The following is a 13686-nucleotide window of genomic DNA, read 5'->3' on the forward strand; positions in this document are numbered from 1 at the left end:
CAGAGAAGTACACCCTACACAGGTCTGTATGCACATGTCTTCAGGGCTGATCCTTTGGCATTGGATAACCAACTGGAGTCCTCGTCCCTGGGGAAGAGTTACTTTTCCTTGCTCTCAGCATTCTTTAGTTGCCTGTAGTTCTTTATCTGGGGCTGATGGCACGCGAGCTTTCCCCTGTCCATTGGTGTCATCCTTGAAGTCATGTTCAGAGTGCCACGTTGGTGAGATTTCATGGGTGTAGCGTCTGACGTTTCTAGGAGACACAATCTCACAGAAAACTTCCTGTTCCTCTGGCTCTCTTTCTCTAATATTTATTACATGTCCAGTGTTCTGCCCGCATGTACACCTACAGGCCAGAAGAGGGTGCCAGATCTCATTATGGTTGTGAGCCACCCGAGGTTGCTGGGAACTGAATTCAGGACCTCTGGAACAGCAGCCAGTGCTCTTAACCTCTAAGCCATCTCTCTAGCCCTCCTCTGGCTCTTACATTCTTTCCACCCCCTCTTCCACAGTGCCCCAGTTGTGTTGTGTATCAGTTGGGACCAGGCCCCAAAACTGTGTATTTTCATTGGTTGTAGTTTTCTGTAATGATCTCCATCTATCACAAAGTGAAATTTCCTAACGAGGGGCGAAGACTGTATTTGTATGGATAAAGACAATGTTTAGGATGTAGCTGGGGATTATCCTGGTTTAGTAAAGTGGCAGCTGTAGTTCTCCTCCAAGATCTGTGACTTCACTAGCCCTGGATTGTTGGTTAGGTTTCCACGATCAGCAATGATCTTTCTTTCTTTCTTTCTTTCTTTCTTTCTTTCTTTCTTTCTTTCTTTCTTTCTTTCTTTCTTTCTTTCTTTCGTGATTTTCTTCTTGTTCAGCGGCCCTTGAGTCCAATTAGAAAGCTTGTTGGTTACTAACAAGGTATTCATGTCACCACTGCACCCTCAGGGTTATTGTGCCATGCTGTTGATTCATGGGTTTCTTAGTCTGGTTGTACTGTTGGTTACTTCTCTCCTTTGGAAGCTTGCATGCAATCTTCTGCTACTATGAAAGCCACTCTTCAGAGAGATTTTCAGATGAGATCCAGTTCAGGGGCCCTGTGTCTGGCATGCTCCCCCACCCACACAATAGCCCCTGTTTACTTTCCTGGTTTCTGCAGTTTCTCCAGGTTATGAACTCACATCTGAAGATTCAAAGCTAGGAGCTGCCGATGAGAGAGAACACGAGACTTGAGTCTTTCTGGGTCTTTTCTTATTCCACCATTTACCCAGGCAGACCCTGGGGAAGGGTGTCTTTCTTTGGGGGGGGGTGTGTAGAGTCCCAAACAAAAACTTCACACAACTTGCCCTTGACATACTTACAAATGTAGAGCCAAGGAGTAACTCCCACCCTCTGATTCTGTAATTCAGATTTCATTCCATCAACCACGAGGAGTTAACATAATAGCAGAGCAGCAGATTGAGAAATAAAGACATTCAGGTGAGCCACGGTGGCACAGGCCTCTAACACTACCATACAGGGGGATCTCATGTTTTGAAACCAGCATGGGAAATGAGGCCCTGACTCAAAACAAGAAAAACTCCAACCAAATTAAGCACAGTGGTGCTAAAAGCTGACACTTCTAGCTTTCATATTAATGAGCAGAACAGTAAAGAACAAGTAATGGGTCATCATTCAGTCTTTAATCAAAACCACAAAAGCATTTAACACATACAAATGTCCAGACCTTCAGTGACTTTTGCATGTTAAAATCCATTTGCACAACAATTTGAGGCTAGCTTCATGCTATGAATTTACAAATGTACAACATAAAAATACATTTGGAGTCCATTCCAGAAAGTTTAAAAATCTTTACCTGTAATTGACATACAATGTAAAGATATTTAAAATAAAAACTACAAAATGAGCACAAAGAAGTCTTCCCTTTGGAATTTTTAATAAAATACTGCTCTAAGATCTAATGAAAAATTCCAGTTACTTACAAAATAGTTACATAACGAAAGAAATCAAGGAAGATGGATATGTATGAAATCACAGTATTTAAATGAAGAAAATGTTACACACTTTGATACACAGCATATCACTGACTACTCAAATGTTAAGTGAAAACACTCAAAGTAATTTGTGCAGGCAAAAGAAAATATACTTGAGGGCCTTCTTCCCTTGTCAAAAGTTAAAAAAATAAAATCCAGCTGGACAATGATGGCACATGCTTTTAATCCCAGCACTTGGGAGGCAGAGGCAGGTGAATCTTTGTGAGTTTAAGGCCAGCCTGGTCTACAAAGCAAGTCCAGGACAGCCAGGGCTCTGTTACACATAGAACACCTGTCTCAAAACCAACCAACCAAATATATAAAAAAAAAGAAAAACACCCCCTCCCCTCATAACTGTAAAAGAAAGGCAGGATTAATAGAGCTTAAAGCACACTGGGCATGGCACCATAACCTCAGAACTTAGAAGGCACAGGCAGGAGGACTGAAGGGCTATGTAGCAAGAGGGAGGAAGGGAGAAGAATTGAGTGGAGAGTGGGAAGAGAGAAAGCCTGAGTGAGCCAGAGCAAGCCCTTAACGCAGGCGGGGGCGTAAATTCTTAACCCCTTCATTCTGAGAACAGGAACAAGAACTTGGCTTCTAGTTCCTAAGCAGCTCCACAGACCATCACCTGCTGCAGTAACAGGGAGCAATGGGCCATCTGGTGGGGGAGTCAATTGTATAGGTTTCACTGTGTACCACGTAACCTCCTGGAAAGCAGTCCTTCACCAGGTGCACTCCAGTGTTCACTCACAGACACCGACTCTCAACGTTCTTGACACTTGAACTATTTTCTCCTGTGTGAGTTAACTCAGCACGTGATGGAAAAACTTGGGCCTGCTTGTCTGCTCTACCTTGTTGCTGCAGAGCTGCAGCCCCTCTCCAGCTGTCTCTTACTGCGGCCTGGCAGAAAATGAAGATGTCTAACAGGAATACAGATTAAGTCAGTCTGAAAAACACTAAAAACTTAGGCTTCATTTTTTTTGCTAGCCAAGGGAGTGCCTGGAAACAAGACCACTTTATTGAAAACAACATAAAGTGCCCACAAACAGCTGCATTTGAGTCCTGGCACTATCTCTAAAAAATAATTTTTTTGATGACCAAAATTTTTTTTTTTTCCTTTGAGACAGGGTTTCTCTGTGCTGCCTCGGCTGTTCTGGACTCGCTCTGTAGAGCAGGCTGGCCTTGAGCTCACAGCGAGCCACCTGCCTCTGCCTCCCTGAGTGCTGGGTTCACAGGTGAGTGCCACTGCACCTGTCTTGGTGGCCAATTTTTTTTTTAAAGATATAGAATAGTAATAGTAATAGTAATCTGAAAGCAAGATGGTACAAAAAAACCTTATCAGACAAGTGTGTGAGAGCTAACTTCAGTGGAGAGCCATGGAGTTCTGTCACATAAGGTGGGAACGAGATAACCACCAGGAGAAATATTTGTTGATACATATAGAAGAGATATGTAAAAAAAGGGAGTGAATAAAATGACCCCATAGTTTATTTCCTTGAGCTAAAAAAGTACATTAAAGTCTGCAAATAGTACTGGATCTGCCCTGTCTCCCACTTTGCCTTCTCCCCCAAGGACTGAGAATCCAGAAATGTCCGAACACAAGTATCTGATCATAGGAAAGGAAGTACTACACAAGAAAAATTTCATCAATACTCTTCATTCTGCTCATAAGGGGAAGGAGGGCTGAGCCACCCATCTTCATTACTTACTGCTTTGAATGTAAAAAGAATCTTTCTTTCTAGACAGGCTCTACATAGGCCAAGCTTGCCTCAAATTCACAGTCACCCTGCTGTAGCTTGCAGAGTGCTGGGGTTAGAGACGTACTTTACCCTACTTCAGAGAAGGAAAATCTTAAATTGAAACTAAGATTCAGAAGAAATAGTTTTTGATACAGCTGGGTTTAGATGTTTAAGCCTTTGGTCTATGAGGTGTTTAAGTCAACCAATGCATTTTTATCTGCTAAAGTATACAACTAAGGTAATGGCCAGGTGATGTACAGAATCATGAAAAGGAACAATAGCTGAGAGGATCCAACTTTAAATGAACTTACCTCACTCAAAAAAGACAGACATGTCGGACAAGGATATTTACAACCATCTCCAGTGAGGAGAGGAAAGTTTAATCAAATAACACTTCTAGTTTCATGGAAACATAGACAATCTGGGGGGAATTTTCCCTCCCTCCCAAAGTCCACCATTCCACCAAAAGTTCTTAAGATTCCACAGCTGGTGGAGCATATTTTGTAAGCTTGAGGGTGGTTTCAGCCTGCTCCATCCCGAAGGGGAGAACTGTATGGTTGCCACAATCCAACTATGTTTCAAAGAGGTGCTAGACCTCTGCAGACCTGTGTCTGCAGATTCAGTGTCCTCACAGCTATGCTGCTCTTAAGACAGTCTTGGCCTCTCGTATTTCCCAGAGGCTGCACACTTCACACGTACCAGGCCTACGTTTGAAATAGGGCCACGAGGGAAAGGAAACAGAGAGTACAGCACCACTCCCTGCCTGCCAATATGGAGCCTTATTTTATTTTCTTATCAAGCTTGATCTTTAGAACTTGTTTTGTTATTGTTTTTTGTTTTTGAGAGGAAGGTCAAATATTCTTACTGGCTCTCCATACAGCATAACTTAGCTTGTTCAAATTTTAGAGAAATAACCTCATAAGTTCAATGGCATTGTATTCACTAAGCTTTCTCATGGAATTTTCAAAGGAACATCTTCCTCTGTATTTGACAGGAATATGGTTGTGCACCATGGTGGAATCATCCCACAGGAATTAGTAAAAAGTAGAGTAAATTTAAGTGAGATAACAAATACTACACATTTCAAAGACCTTGGAAGAAGTTACCATAACATTGTTACAACTGAACTTTCCCTTGTGTGTCCAATGGATGTTTCCCTTGAAAACAAGAGTCTGTGAAGCAATGAAGACAAACACTGAGAATGACCTGAGCCTTCACCCCCATGTCCCACCCCATTCACTGTGTAAGCGCTGGGCACTGACAAACAGCTGAAGTTCTATTAACAGAAAACAAAGTTACACACATTCACATGACCATAGAAAATAAAGACAACGACCATTTACCTCTTATACTAAAGGCACTACTACTTAGTCTACATGTATCCGCCATCATTTAGAGAAACACTGAAATCATCGGGTAAAATAATTTGAGTTCAACATCAGCATTTTAAAAAACAGTAAGACGATTTTAAGACTTACAGCAGAGTTTCAATGAGCTAAATAAAATCACACATAACAATAAGCAGCTCCATACAAAGACTGGTTTCAAAAAGTATGATCATTTTACTCCTTAAAAATACAAGCGTATCATAAAACTAAAAGATAAATATATGTTTATATATAAACGCAGGCCCTGATGTCTTTGAGAAATTTTCATAAGTTCCAAATAATTTCAACAGTGGGAACAACACACATCCATGGGTGACATACAGAGGCAAAACGCGGCAACACTGAGTAGCTCAGCAGGTGCGGAAATGCACAACTAGAATGGGACAGGCAGTGAGTAACGTCCACACTAACACACATCTTGGAATTTTTAAAAAGTTTAAAATGTTACCAGTCCCAGGGAAGCTCTACACATGGACCCACATTAAGGTCTCACATATGTGAAGCAAGCAGAGAATACGCCAGGTGAGTGGGTGTGGTGATGCATGGTTGGAATCCCGGAACTTGGAGGATTGCTGTGAGTACCAGGCCAGCCAGGGCTACACAGCAAGATCCTGTCTCAAAAGAAAAAAATACCAACCAACCAACCAACCAACCAACCAACCAACCAAGCAACCAAGCACAACCCAAGAAGCCTAAAAAGAACAGTGATTGACATTCTGTACTATACTCTATTTGAAGACTGATTTGTACTCATGTACCCTGTAGATTTTGAAACTTAATTTTATTAGAGATTCTTAATGCTGGTTCTTGAATAAGCTAAAAAAAAATCATCATTTCTCAAATCTCGATTGCTATTCCTAGTTCGAAGCAGTCAGACGAACACTCTGGAGTTTTCTAAAGCTGCTTTGGTACAAGATTTCGAACAGAGCAACACTGGCAGCAGAAGTGCGATGGCTCCGTGGCTACGGCCAGCACACTGCCTCCACAGCATCCGAGGGACTGACCTTGGCAACAGACTGATGTGATGACAGAGTAAGGGGTACTCTCCCAGTCATGTTGCTACATCATTGAAAAGAAAGAAAACCCACATTTAGGAAATTATAAGGCCTAATTCATGCTGCGTTTAGCTATCCCTCAATTATAGTGTAAAAAAAAGCTTGATATTATGATAATATGATGACTAATTTATATTCAAGGACATTTCTCATGAGAAAGTCAGTGGTTATAGTGGTACATTTTAACATTTGGCCCACTGATATTTACTTTATTTTTTGGTTTTTGAAGCAAGGTTTCAGGCTGGCCAGAAACTCATTATGTAGCCCTGGCTAACCTTGAATACATGGCAATCCTCCTGTCTCAGCCTCTCAGGCCATGAGGGTTATAGGTTATACCATACCCAGTTTGACATTTATTTTAATACAAGATTTAATTTGATCTTTTTTTTTTTTTTTACAGCTTTATTGAGGTATCACTGATGTACAACAAATTGCACATATTTAAAGTGCACAATTTGATATATAGTTTTAAATAGCATGAAAAATGCCTGATAACTTAAAAATAAAAAATTCAATCTAAACATATTCTGAAATAATACATTTCTGACACAGGTATCAATTTATAAAAAGGCAGATGGAGAGAAAAGAAATGAATTCCCAGGTACCAAATTTATTCAGAAGGTTTAGAAACGCTGAAGTTGACAGCCAGTTTCCTTGATTTCCTTCTTGAAGAGCTTGGTGCTGACTTCTGGTGGGATACACCATGGCCTTGGGAGGCAGTTTCAACTTGAGAAGATAAAGGCTGAGCAGCCGGAGAGGATGTTGAAGAGGCTGAAGGACTTTCGTGTGAAATCATTTTGGTGGCTTCAGAAGACCCTGGCTTGCTAGTCTGAAGTGGTGTGGCTTGAGAACTATGGGCCTCCTTATTCTCAAAATTCTTTCTGTTTGCAACTCTTTTTTTTGTAACCTTTAAGGAATAAACACATTATTAACGACTAATCTAGACACACACACACAAAGCTTGTCAGACAACACCATAAAGTAGGCCACTAATATTTGCTAACCACTGCTGATTTTTGACTTACTAATAGCAACAAAAAATTTATAATAGGGGCTAGAGAAATGGCTCAGTAGAGAAGAGTGCATTGCTCTTGCGGGGGATCTGAGTCTGGTTCCCAGCATCCATGTCTGCTGGTCTATAACTCTGCTTCAGGGGACACAACACCTCTGGCCTCCAAGGGACCTTACACATATCCTCTCCTGTTGGGGGTTGGCCTGGTGCTTTATGCATACAAATGCTGAATTCTGCCCCTCCCCCGAGATCTGGTTGCATTCTGAACGAGTGCATTGTTGAGTACTCTGAACAATGTTCTGTAAACTTTGCTCCCCAATTATCTGATTGGTTAATTAAAATGCTGGACAGCCTGTAGATGGGCAGAAGAGAGATAGGTGAGCTTCCATCTTGGTCTTGGGGTCTCAGGTAGGGACCACGAGGTAGTTGGGGGAGGGGAGGAGGAAGAAGAAGAGAGAGAGGACATCGTCAAGAACTGGCCTGATGGAGAGAAACAGCCCAGACAGGGCCAATATGGCAAGTAACTTGGGGTGTATGGCTGGGAAGTAGCCAGACTAGCTTACAGGATTAGGATAAAGTATATCTGCTCAGATACTGAGCCTAAAGCTTATTAGTAAATCTAATAAGCCTCCGTGTCTTTTATTTGGGAGCTAAAATTGGTGAACAGAAGAGTCTTCTGAACTAATCAATTATCTATTACAGGGGCCTGGAGAGATGGCTCAAGTGGTGAGAGTGAGTGGCATTGGGTACTCTTCCAGAGGACATGGGTTCAATTCCCAGCACCCACATGGCAACGCACAACTGTCTGTAATTCCAGTTCCAGGGGATCTGACACCCTCATGCAGACAGACATACATGCAGGCAAAACACCAATCAATGAAATAAATCAATGAAAAATTATCTACTATACTCCCCCATGCACATAATTAAACCAAAATAAATCTTTAAAACATATTTACTTGCTACACTTAGTATTACTTAGTATTAGAATACACACTTAGACCACAGAGACCAGCTTAGTTCATACACATAAGGTTTTACTAAGTAGATAAATTTTTATCAACAGTTTTGACCTGAATATGAAAAAAGAAATAACTAACTGTTAAAAAGCACCATTTTCCTTCTAGCTCTCACCTGCAGGGGTATGAACTGACTGTGCACTCCGCTTGGCACTCCTCCAGCCAAGGGCATGGGTCCAGGGTATGAAGGATGGTGAAAGGCCTTCCCAGCAACTGGCACTGCTGGTCTCCATGGCACTGAGCCAAAGAAATGAGACGATGAAGGCATTATATTAGCTGTCAAAAACCAAGATCCAGAGATTAAGACCCATCTCTGCTGGCCCTTTTCAGCTCTGCCACCACTTTTGGCAACTGTAACTGTTCTTGTCTATTACAGCACTCACTCTTGGGGTCCTTTCTTAGAACTATGAACTATCTACCGAAATATGGTGGCCTACAGAAGCCAATGGTACCAAATGCTGACATGAGCTTTAGGAATAGTTGTAATCATGGGACTTTGAAGAAGCTAGACTTTCCTGTAGAATTATTTCAGTGGCTTCAGAAGACCCTGGCTTGTTAGTATGAGGTGGTATGGATTGAGAAGAACTCTGGCCCTCCTTATTCTCAAAATCCTGTTTGTTTGGTTTCATGACTATATATATATGTCCTATAGGTGTACGGAATTTTAACTTTCCTTCCTTTCTTATCACTCATCTCTTTCTCGAGTGCCAATAACAAGGGTTGTGGATCTGTACACTCTAAATTTTTGATATTTCTTATTTTCTAGTTTTTACTATTTCAAGTCAACAACTGTGATGGTTTAAATGTCACCCATAGGCTCAGGTGTTTGAACACAGTGCCCAGTTGGTAGTACTGTTTGGGGAATCTTTAGCAGATAGACCTTCATTGAGAAAGTATGTTCCTGGGTACCGGCTTTGCGAGTTTATAACCTCACCTTTTCCCTGTCTTTTCTCTCTGCTCTGTGTTTGAATACGTGATCTCTCATTTCAGCTTTCTGCTTCAGTCACCTGTTATATGCCTCTGCTTCCATTATGGTCATGTCATGTCCCTCTTCCCCATAAGCAACAGAAAAGTAACTGATATAGAAGTTGGTACCAGTGGGATGTTGCTGTGAAGAGCCTGACCATGTTGTATTTTGGAGGAATGTAGAAGACTTTGCAAGTCTGGACTAGAAAAGTGCTTGAATGCTGTAATGGGCAATTCTATAAGATAGTAGTGATGAGAATGATATAGAAGACAGAGGACCACCTCACAAGGTTCCAGAGGGGAGTAAGGACAACCTTGCTGTTCTCTATCCATGTCCTGAGAATTTACATGAGGCTAAATTAAAAAGACCAATTTCTTTGGCAGAAGAACTTTCAAGACAGTGTAACACTGAAGTCTTATGTCATGGCTTTTATTGATAATGTGTATGCAGGTCTATAATTAAAAAAAAAAGTGGGGCAGAAAAAAATAAACAAGCGCACAGTTTGGAGATGAAAGGGGCTTTCTCCCTTGGAACCATAAGCCAAAATAAACCATTCCTTTTATAAATTGCTTTTGGTTATGGTATTTTAGGTACATTATAAGCTTAACATACAGCCTAAGTTTACGTTAAAAGAGGCTGTAATCGTTAGGAAGATTAGTGCCATTAAGAGAGGCCTCCTGCTCTGCACTGGAACAACGGTAAAAATGCCTCCAATCTGTGAGAGGAAAAAGCCTGAAGCACAGCTTGTTCCTAGAAAATAATCACATCAGCCATGAGCACTGCTACTAAAGTGGGAGAAGGGGGTGAGGGTCCATTCCTAGATTGAGTCAAACTTGTCACTGTCACTCACATAGTACTATCTTTGGAAGTATGAAAAATGCAACTATTTACATGGTTTCAGAGCGCCCCGGAGGCCAGACAATGTGTGGCAGAGGAGTCCCTGTAAACAGCCTGTAAGAGGCCATCATATATAGTTGTGAAAAGGAAGACTGGGTTGTGGTGGAAACCCCTCAGTGTTGGAGATCAGTCATGAGACATCTGCCAAGGAGAGCGGCATACAGGGAGTGGAACCAGTCTGTGAGAGGAAGATGTTTATTGCCGACAGAAAAGCTGGAGTCATCTAAGTCCTATGGAATTAAAGTCCCAGACACTGGGCATTAAGCTGAAGGATTTTGCATTTGCCTGAGCTTAGATCTTGCTCTGGTTCAATAGCTTCTGTGTCCTCATTCCTCCTTTTTGGGCTGGGGATGTGTATTTGACACTGTATGTTGGAAATAGATAAGCTGCCTTTTGACTTTACAGGGGGTCACAGTAAAGAGATTGCCTTGAATTTCAGAAGGTGGGCTTTGAACTTTTGCAGTTTTGTTGAGACTATTAAAGACTATGGGGGCCTTTAGGATTGGACTAAACACAGTTTGTGTTATGATATGGCCATGGGCTTATAGAGGCTAGAACAGAATGTGCCTCACAGGTTCACATATTTGAACACCTGCTCTCCTGTTGGTGGTGCTGTTTGGGGGTTTATGGAACCTTTAAGAGGTAAAGGCTTGCTGGAGAAAGTATGCCCTTGGGGGCAGGCTTTGAGAGTTCATAGCCTCACTCCACATCCAGTTTGCTCTATTTCATACCTGTAGAAGCGATCTCTCAGCTTCTGGCCACACTGCCTGTCACCATACCTCCCCTGACATTCCTCCTCCACTGTCACCATGCCTCCCTTGACATCCCTCCTTCACTATCACCATGCCTCCCTTGCCAGCCCTCCTTCACTGTCACCATGCCTACCCTGTCATCAGGGATTCCTCCCCTGGAAAAGTAAACGAAACAAACTCCTGTAAGCTACTCTTTTGGCCACGATGCTTTATGGAAGCAACAGGAAGTAATAGTAGTATTTTTTTCAATTATTCTTTTTTCATACAGTCTTGTTTTTATGTTTCTAGTTCTGCAGAGCAAGTGCAGTCTGTGAGGAGGATTAAGTGCTCTTGTAGCCTCTACTGCAGGGGCTGCGGTTTGCAGCTCAACCCGCTCTGCTAAACTGGCTACTTTAAATTGTTTTATTTACTGCAAACCGTTTTCAAATTTCTTTCCTTCCTTCCTTTCTTTCTTTCTTTCTTTCTTTCTTTCTTTCTTTCTTTCTTTCTTTCTTTCTTTCTTTCTTTCTTCCTTCCTTCCTTCCTTCCTTCCTTCCTTCCTTCCTTCCTTTCCTTTCCTCCCTTTTTTTTCTCCTTTCCTTTCCTCTCTTTCTCTTTCTTTTTTTTGGGGACAGTATCTGAGATAGGCCCTGGCTGCCCTGGAACGCACTCTGTATACCAGGCTGGCCTCAAGCTCAGAGACCAGCCTGCCTGCCTTTGTCTCCTGAGTCTTGGGATTAAAGGCGTGTGCCACCACCACCCAGCTGTTTTCAAATTTCTAGTTTGCTGATATTTCTTCTTTTTATCTTCAGAGGTTCTGTTTTTAAAATTCTTTATTATTTAATTTAATAGAGTTTGGCAGGAAGAAAAGGTAATTCCAAGTTGTAAACTTTTTTGATTTTTAAAGATAGTTCTTTAATTGGGTATGGTGCAAACACCTTGATGCCAGCACTTAGGAGATAGAGGTAGAAAAATCAGAAACTCAATGCTGGTCTGGGATACATGAGACACTGTTTAAGCAAACAAATGAACAAACAAACAAATCAAACCCCCATTTAATGTGTATACATACACTAAATGGAATTTAACCCACCCCCCAAAAAAACTTCAACAAAAATATAGTTCTTAAAAGAATTTAGAGAAAATAATAACTCAAGGATAAATACTTAGAAAAGCAATATATATATATATATATATATTTTGGTTCTTCAGTCCCATAAATAGATTTTGGTTCAGTCCCATAAATAGATTTTTTTTTTTGGGGGGGAAGGGTGTCAAGACACGGTTTCCCCTTGTAGCCTTGCTCTCCTGGACTCACTTTGTAGACCAGGCTGACCTTGACCTCACAGAGATCTATCTGCCCCTGGCTCCCTGAGTGCTGGGATCACAGGCTTGCACCCTGTGCTTGGCTAAAAGCAAAACATCTTACCAGTAGGTTGGGAAAAAACAGGAGGAACGGTTCCAGGTGGTACAGCAGGAGGATAATTTGGAAATATTGGTGGAGGCAAAGGAAAATTCACACCCAAGGAGCCCTGTGGAAGTATTTAAAAGTTATAGGCAAAACAAGAAGACCTCCCTTCTGTAGGACTAATTAAAATCTAACAGACAGGATGAGGTACAGCTCAGTGGTAAGAGCGCTTGCTGCTCTTCCATAGGATGGATGTTTGATTCCCAGTATGCATGTAGGGCAGCTCACAATCACCTGTAACTCCATCTTCAGGGGATCAGACTTCCCTCTTCTGGTCTCTGCATGCACGCACAAATATATACACGCACACACACACCAATTAAAAAAAAAACACATCAATTTAAAAAACTTAGTGGAGAACTCATGAATAATTCTTACCAGTTGCTGTAAAGCAAAAAGTGCAGCTCTCTCCTTGGCTTCACTTTCAGAGTGGCACTGTGGTCCATGGACCAATAAGCCATTAGACAATTTTACCTGACAAACTGTCATTGTCTAAAACAAGAAAATATTGATGTATGTAAGATTATCTGTCTAGAAACCCAACCCAACATCCTCTCTTAAACCTTTGACTGAACAAAGCAGGCTAATCTCATCTAAGTTTTAGGTTTCCAAGAAAAAAAAAATTTAGAATTGTGCCTTATCTTTTTTTCCTAAAAAAAAAAAGTCAGGTTCTCTCTACATAGTCCTATAGATCAGGCTGGCCTTGAATTCACTGAGATCTGCCTGCCTCCTGAATGCTGCTCAACTCAATGCCTTATCTTTCAATGTTTACAAGATGAAATGTTCTGGAGCAGGTGCCATAGTTTCAGTTCTTGGGAAGGCTTAAGTTTGAGGAAGACATGATTGTTTGAAGTTAGGAGTTAAAGACTAACCTGACAATATGGGAACGAAGTTTAAAACAATAAAAGAACAAGTCTAAACAGACCGAGCAACAAGTATTCCAATTAAAACCATGGCCAGAAAGGAAACTAAGCCTTTTGCCTTTTTGCTAACAAGGTCTTACATTAACATACATACATAAATAAATAAATAAATAAATAAATAAATAAATAAATAACAAAGCTCTATCTTTAACCCCAGCACTCAAGAGGCAGAGGCAGATTGCTGTGAGTTCCAGGCCAGCCTGGTCTACACAGCGAATTCTAGGACAGTCAAAGCTACACAGAGAAACCCTGTCTTGAAGAAAACAATAAAAAGCCCATTCCCTACCATCAATAAAAACCCCACCCACCCACTCAAAAAGGCTCACATAACATCAAATTTACCATATTAAGAATTTTTTAAGAATAAAATTCAGTGGTATTACAAATAATAATGCTATTATTTATCACTATCATCCATCTCCAACACCCTTTTTATTTTATAAAACTAATTCTAAGCCAG

At 41.2% G+C, this 13686-nt stretch overlaps 1 protein-coding gene across 4 annotated transcripts in view; it reads right to left on the reverse strand.

Moving 5' to 3' along the window:
* Nucleotides 1-1654: 1654 nt before the first annotated feature.
* Nucleotides 1655-13686, reverse strand: part of Xrn1 (5'-3' exoribonuclease 1) — a 97122-nt gene continuing 85090 nt past the window's right edge. For 2 of the 4 annotated variants that reach the window (XM_060385500.1, XM_060385499.1), the window contains exons 39-42: nt 12682-12795; nt 12265-12367; nt 8356-8477; nt 1655-7116 (exon numbers count right to left, since the gene is read on the reverse strand). In XM_060385500.1, the coding sequence (XP_060241483.1) occupies nt 6820-7116; nt 8356-8477; nt 12265-12367; nt 12682-12795 (636 nt within the window). In that variant the 3' untranslated portion in view covers nt 1655-6819. Of the gene's footprint in view, nt 7117-8355; nt 8517-12264; nt 12368-12681; nt 12796-13686 lie in introns of all 4 variants that reach the window. The other 2 variants (XM_060385498.1, XM_060385497.1) reach the window with 1 other exon arrangement.

Source organism: Meriones unguiculatus, chromosome 6 (assembly GCF_030254825.1).
Source record: "Meriones unguiculatus strain TT.TT164.6M chromosome 6, Bangor_MerUng_6.1, whole genome shotgun sequence".
Taxonomy (NCBI): domain Eukaryota; kingdom Metazoa; phylum Chordata; class Mammalia; order Rodentia; family Muridae; genus Meriones; species Meriones unguiculatus.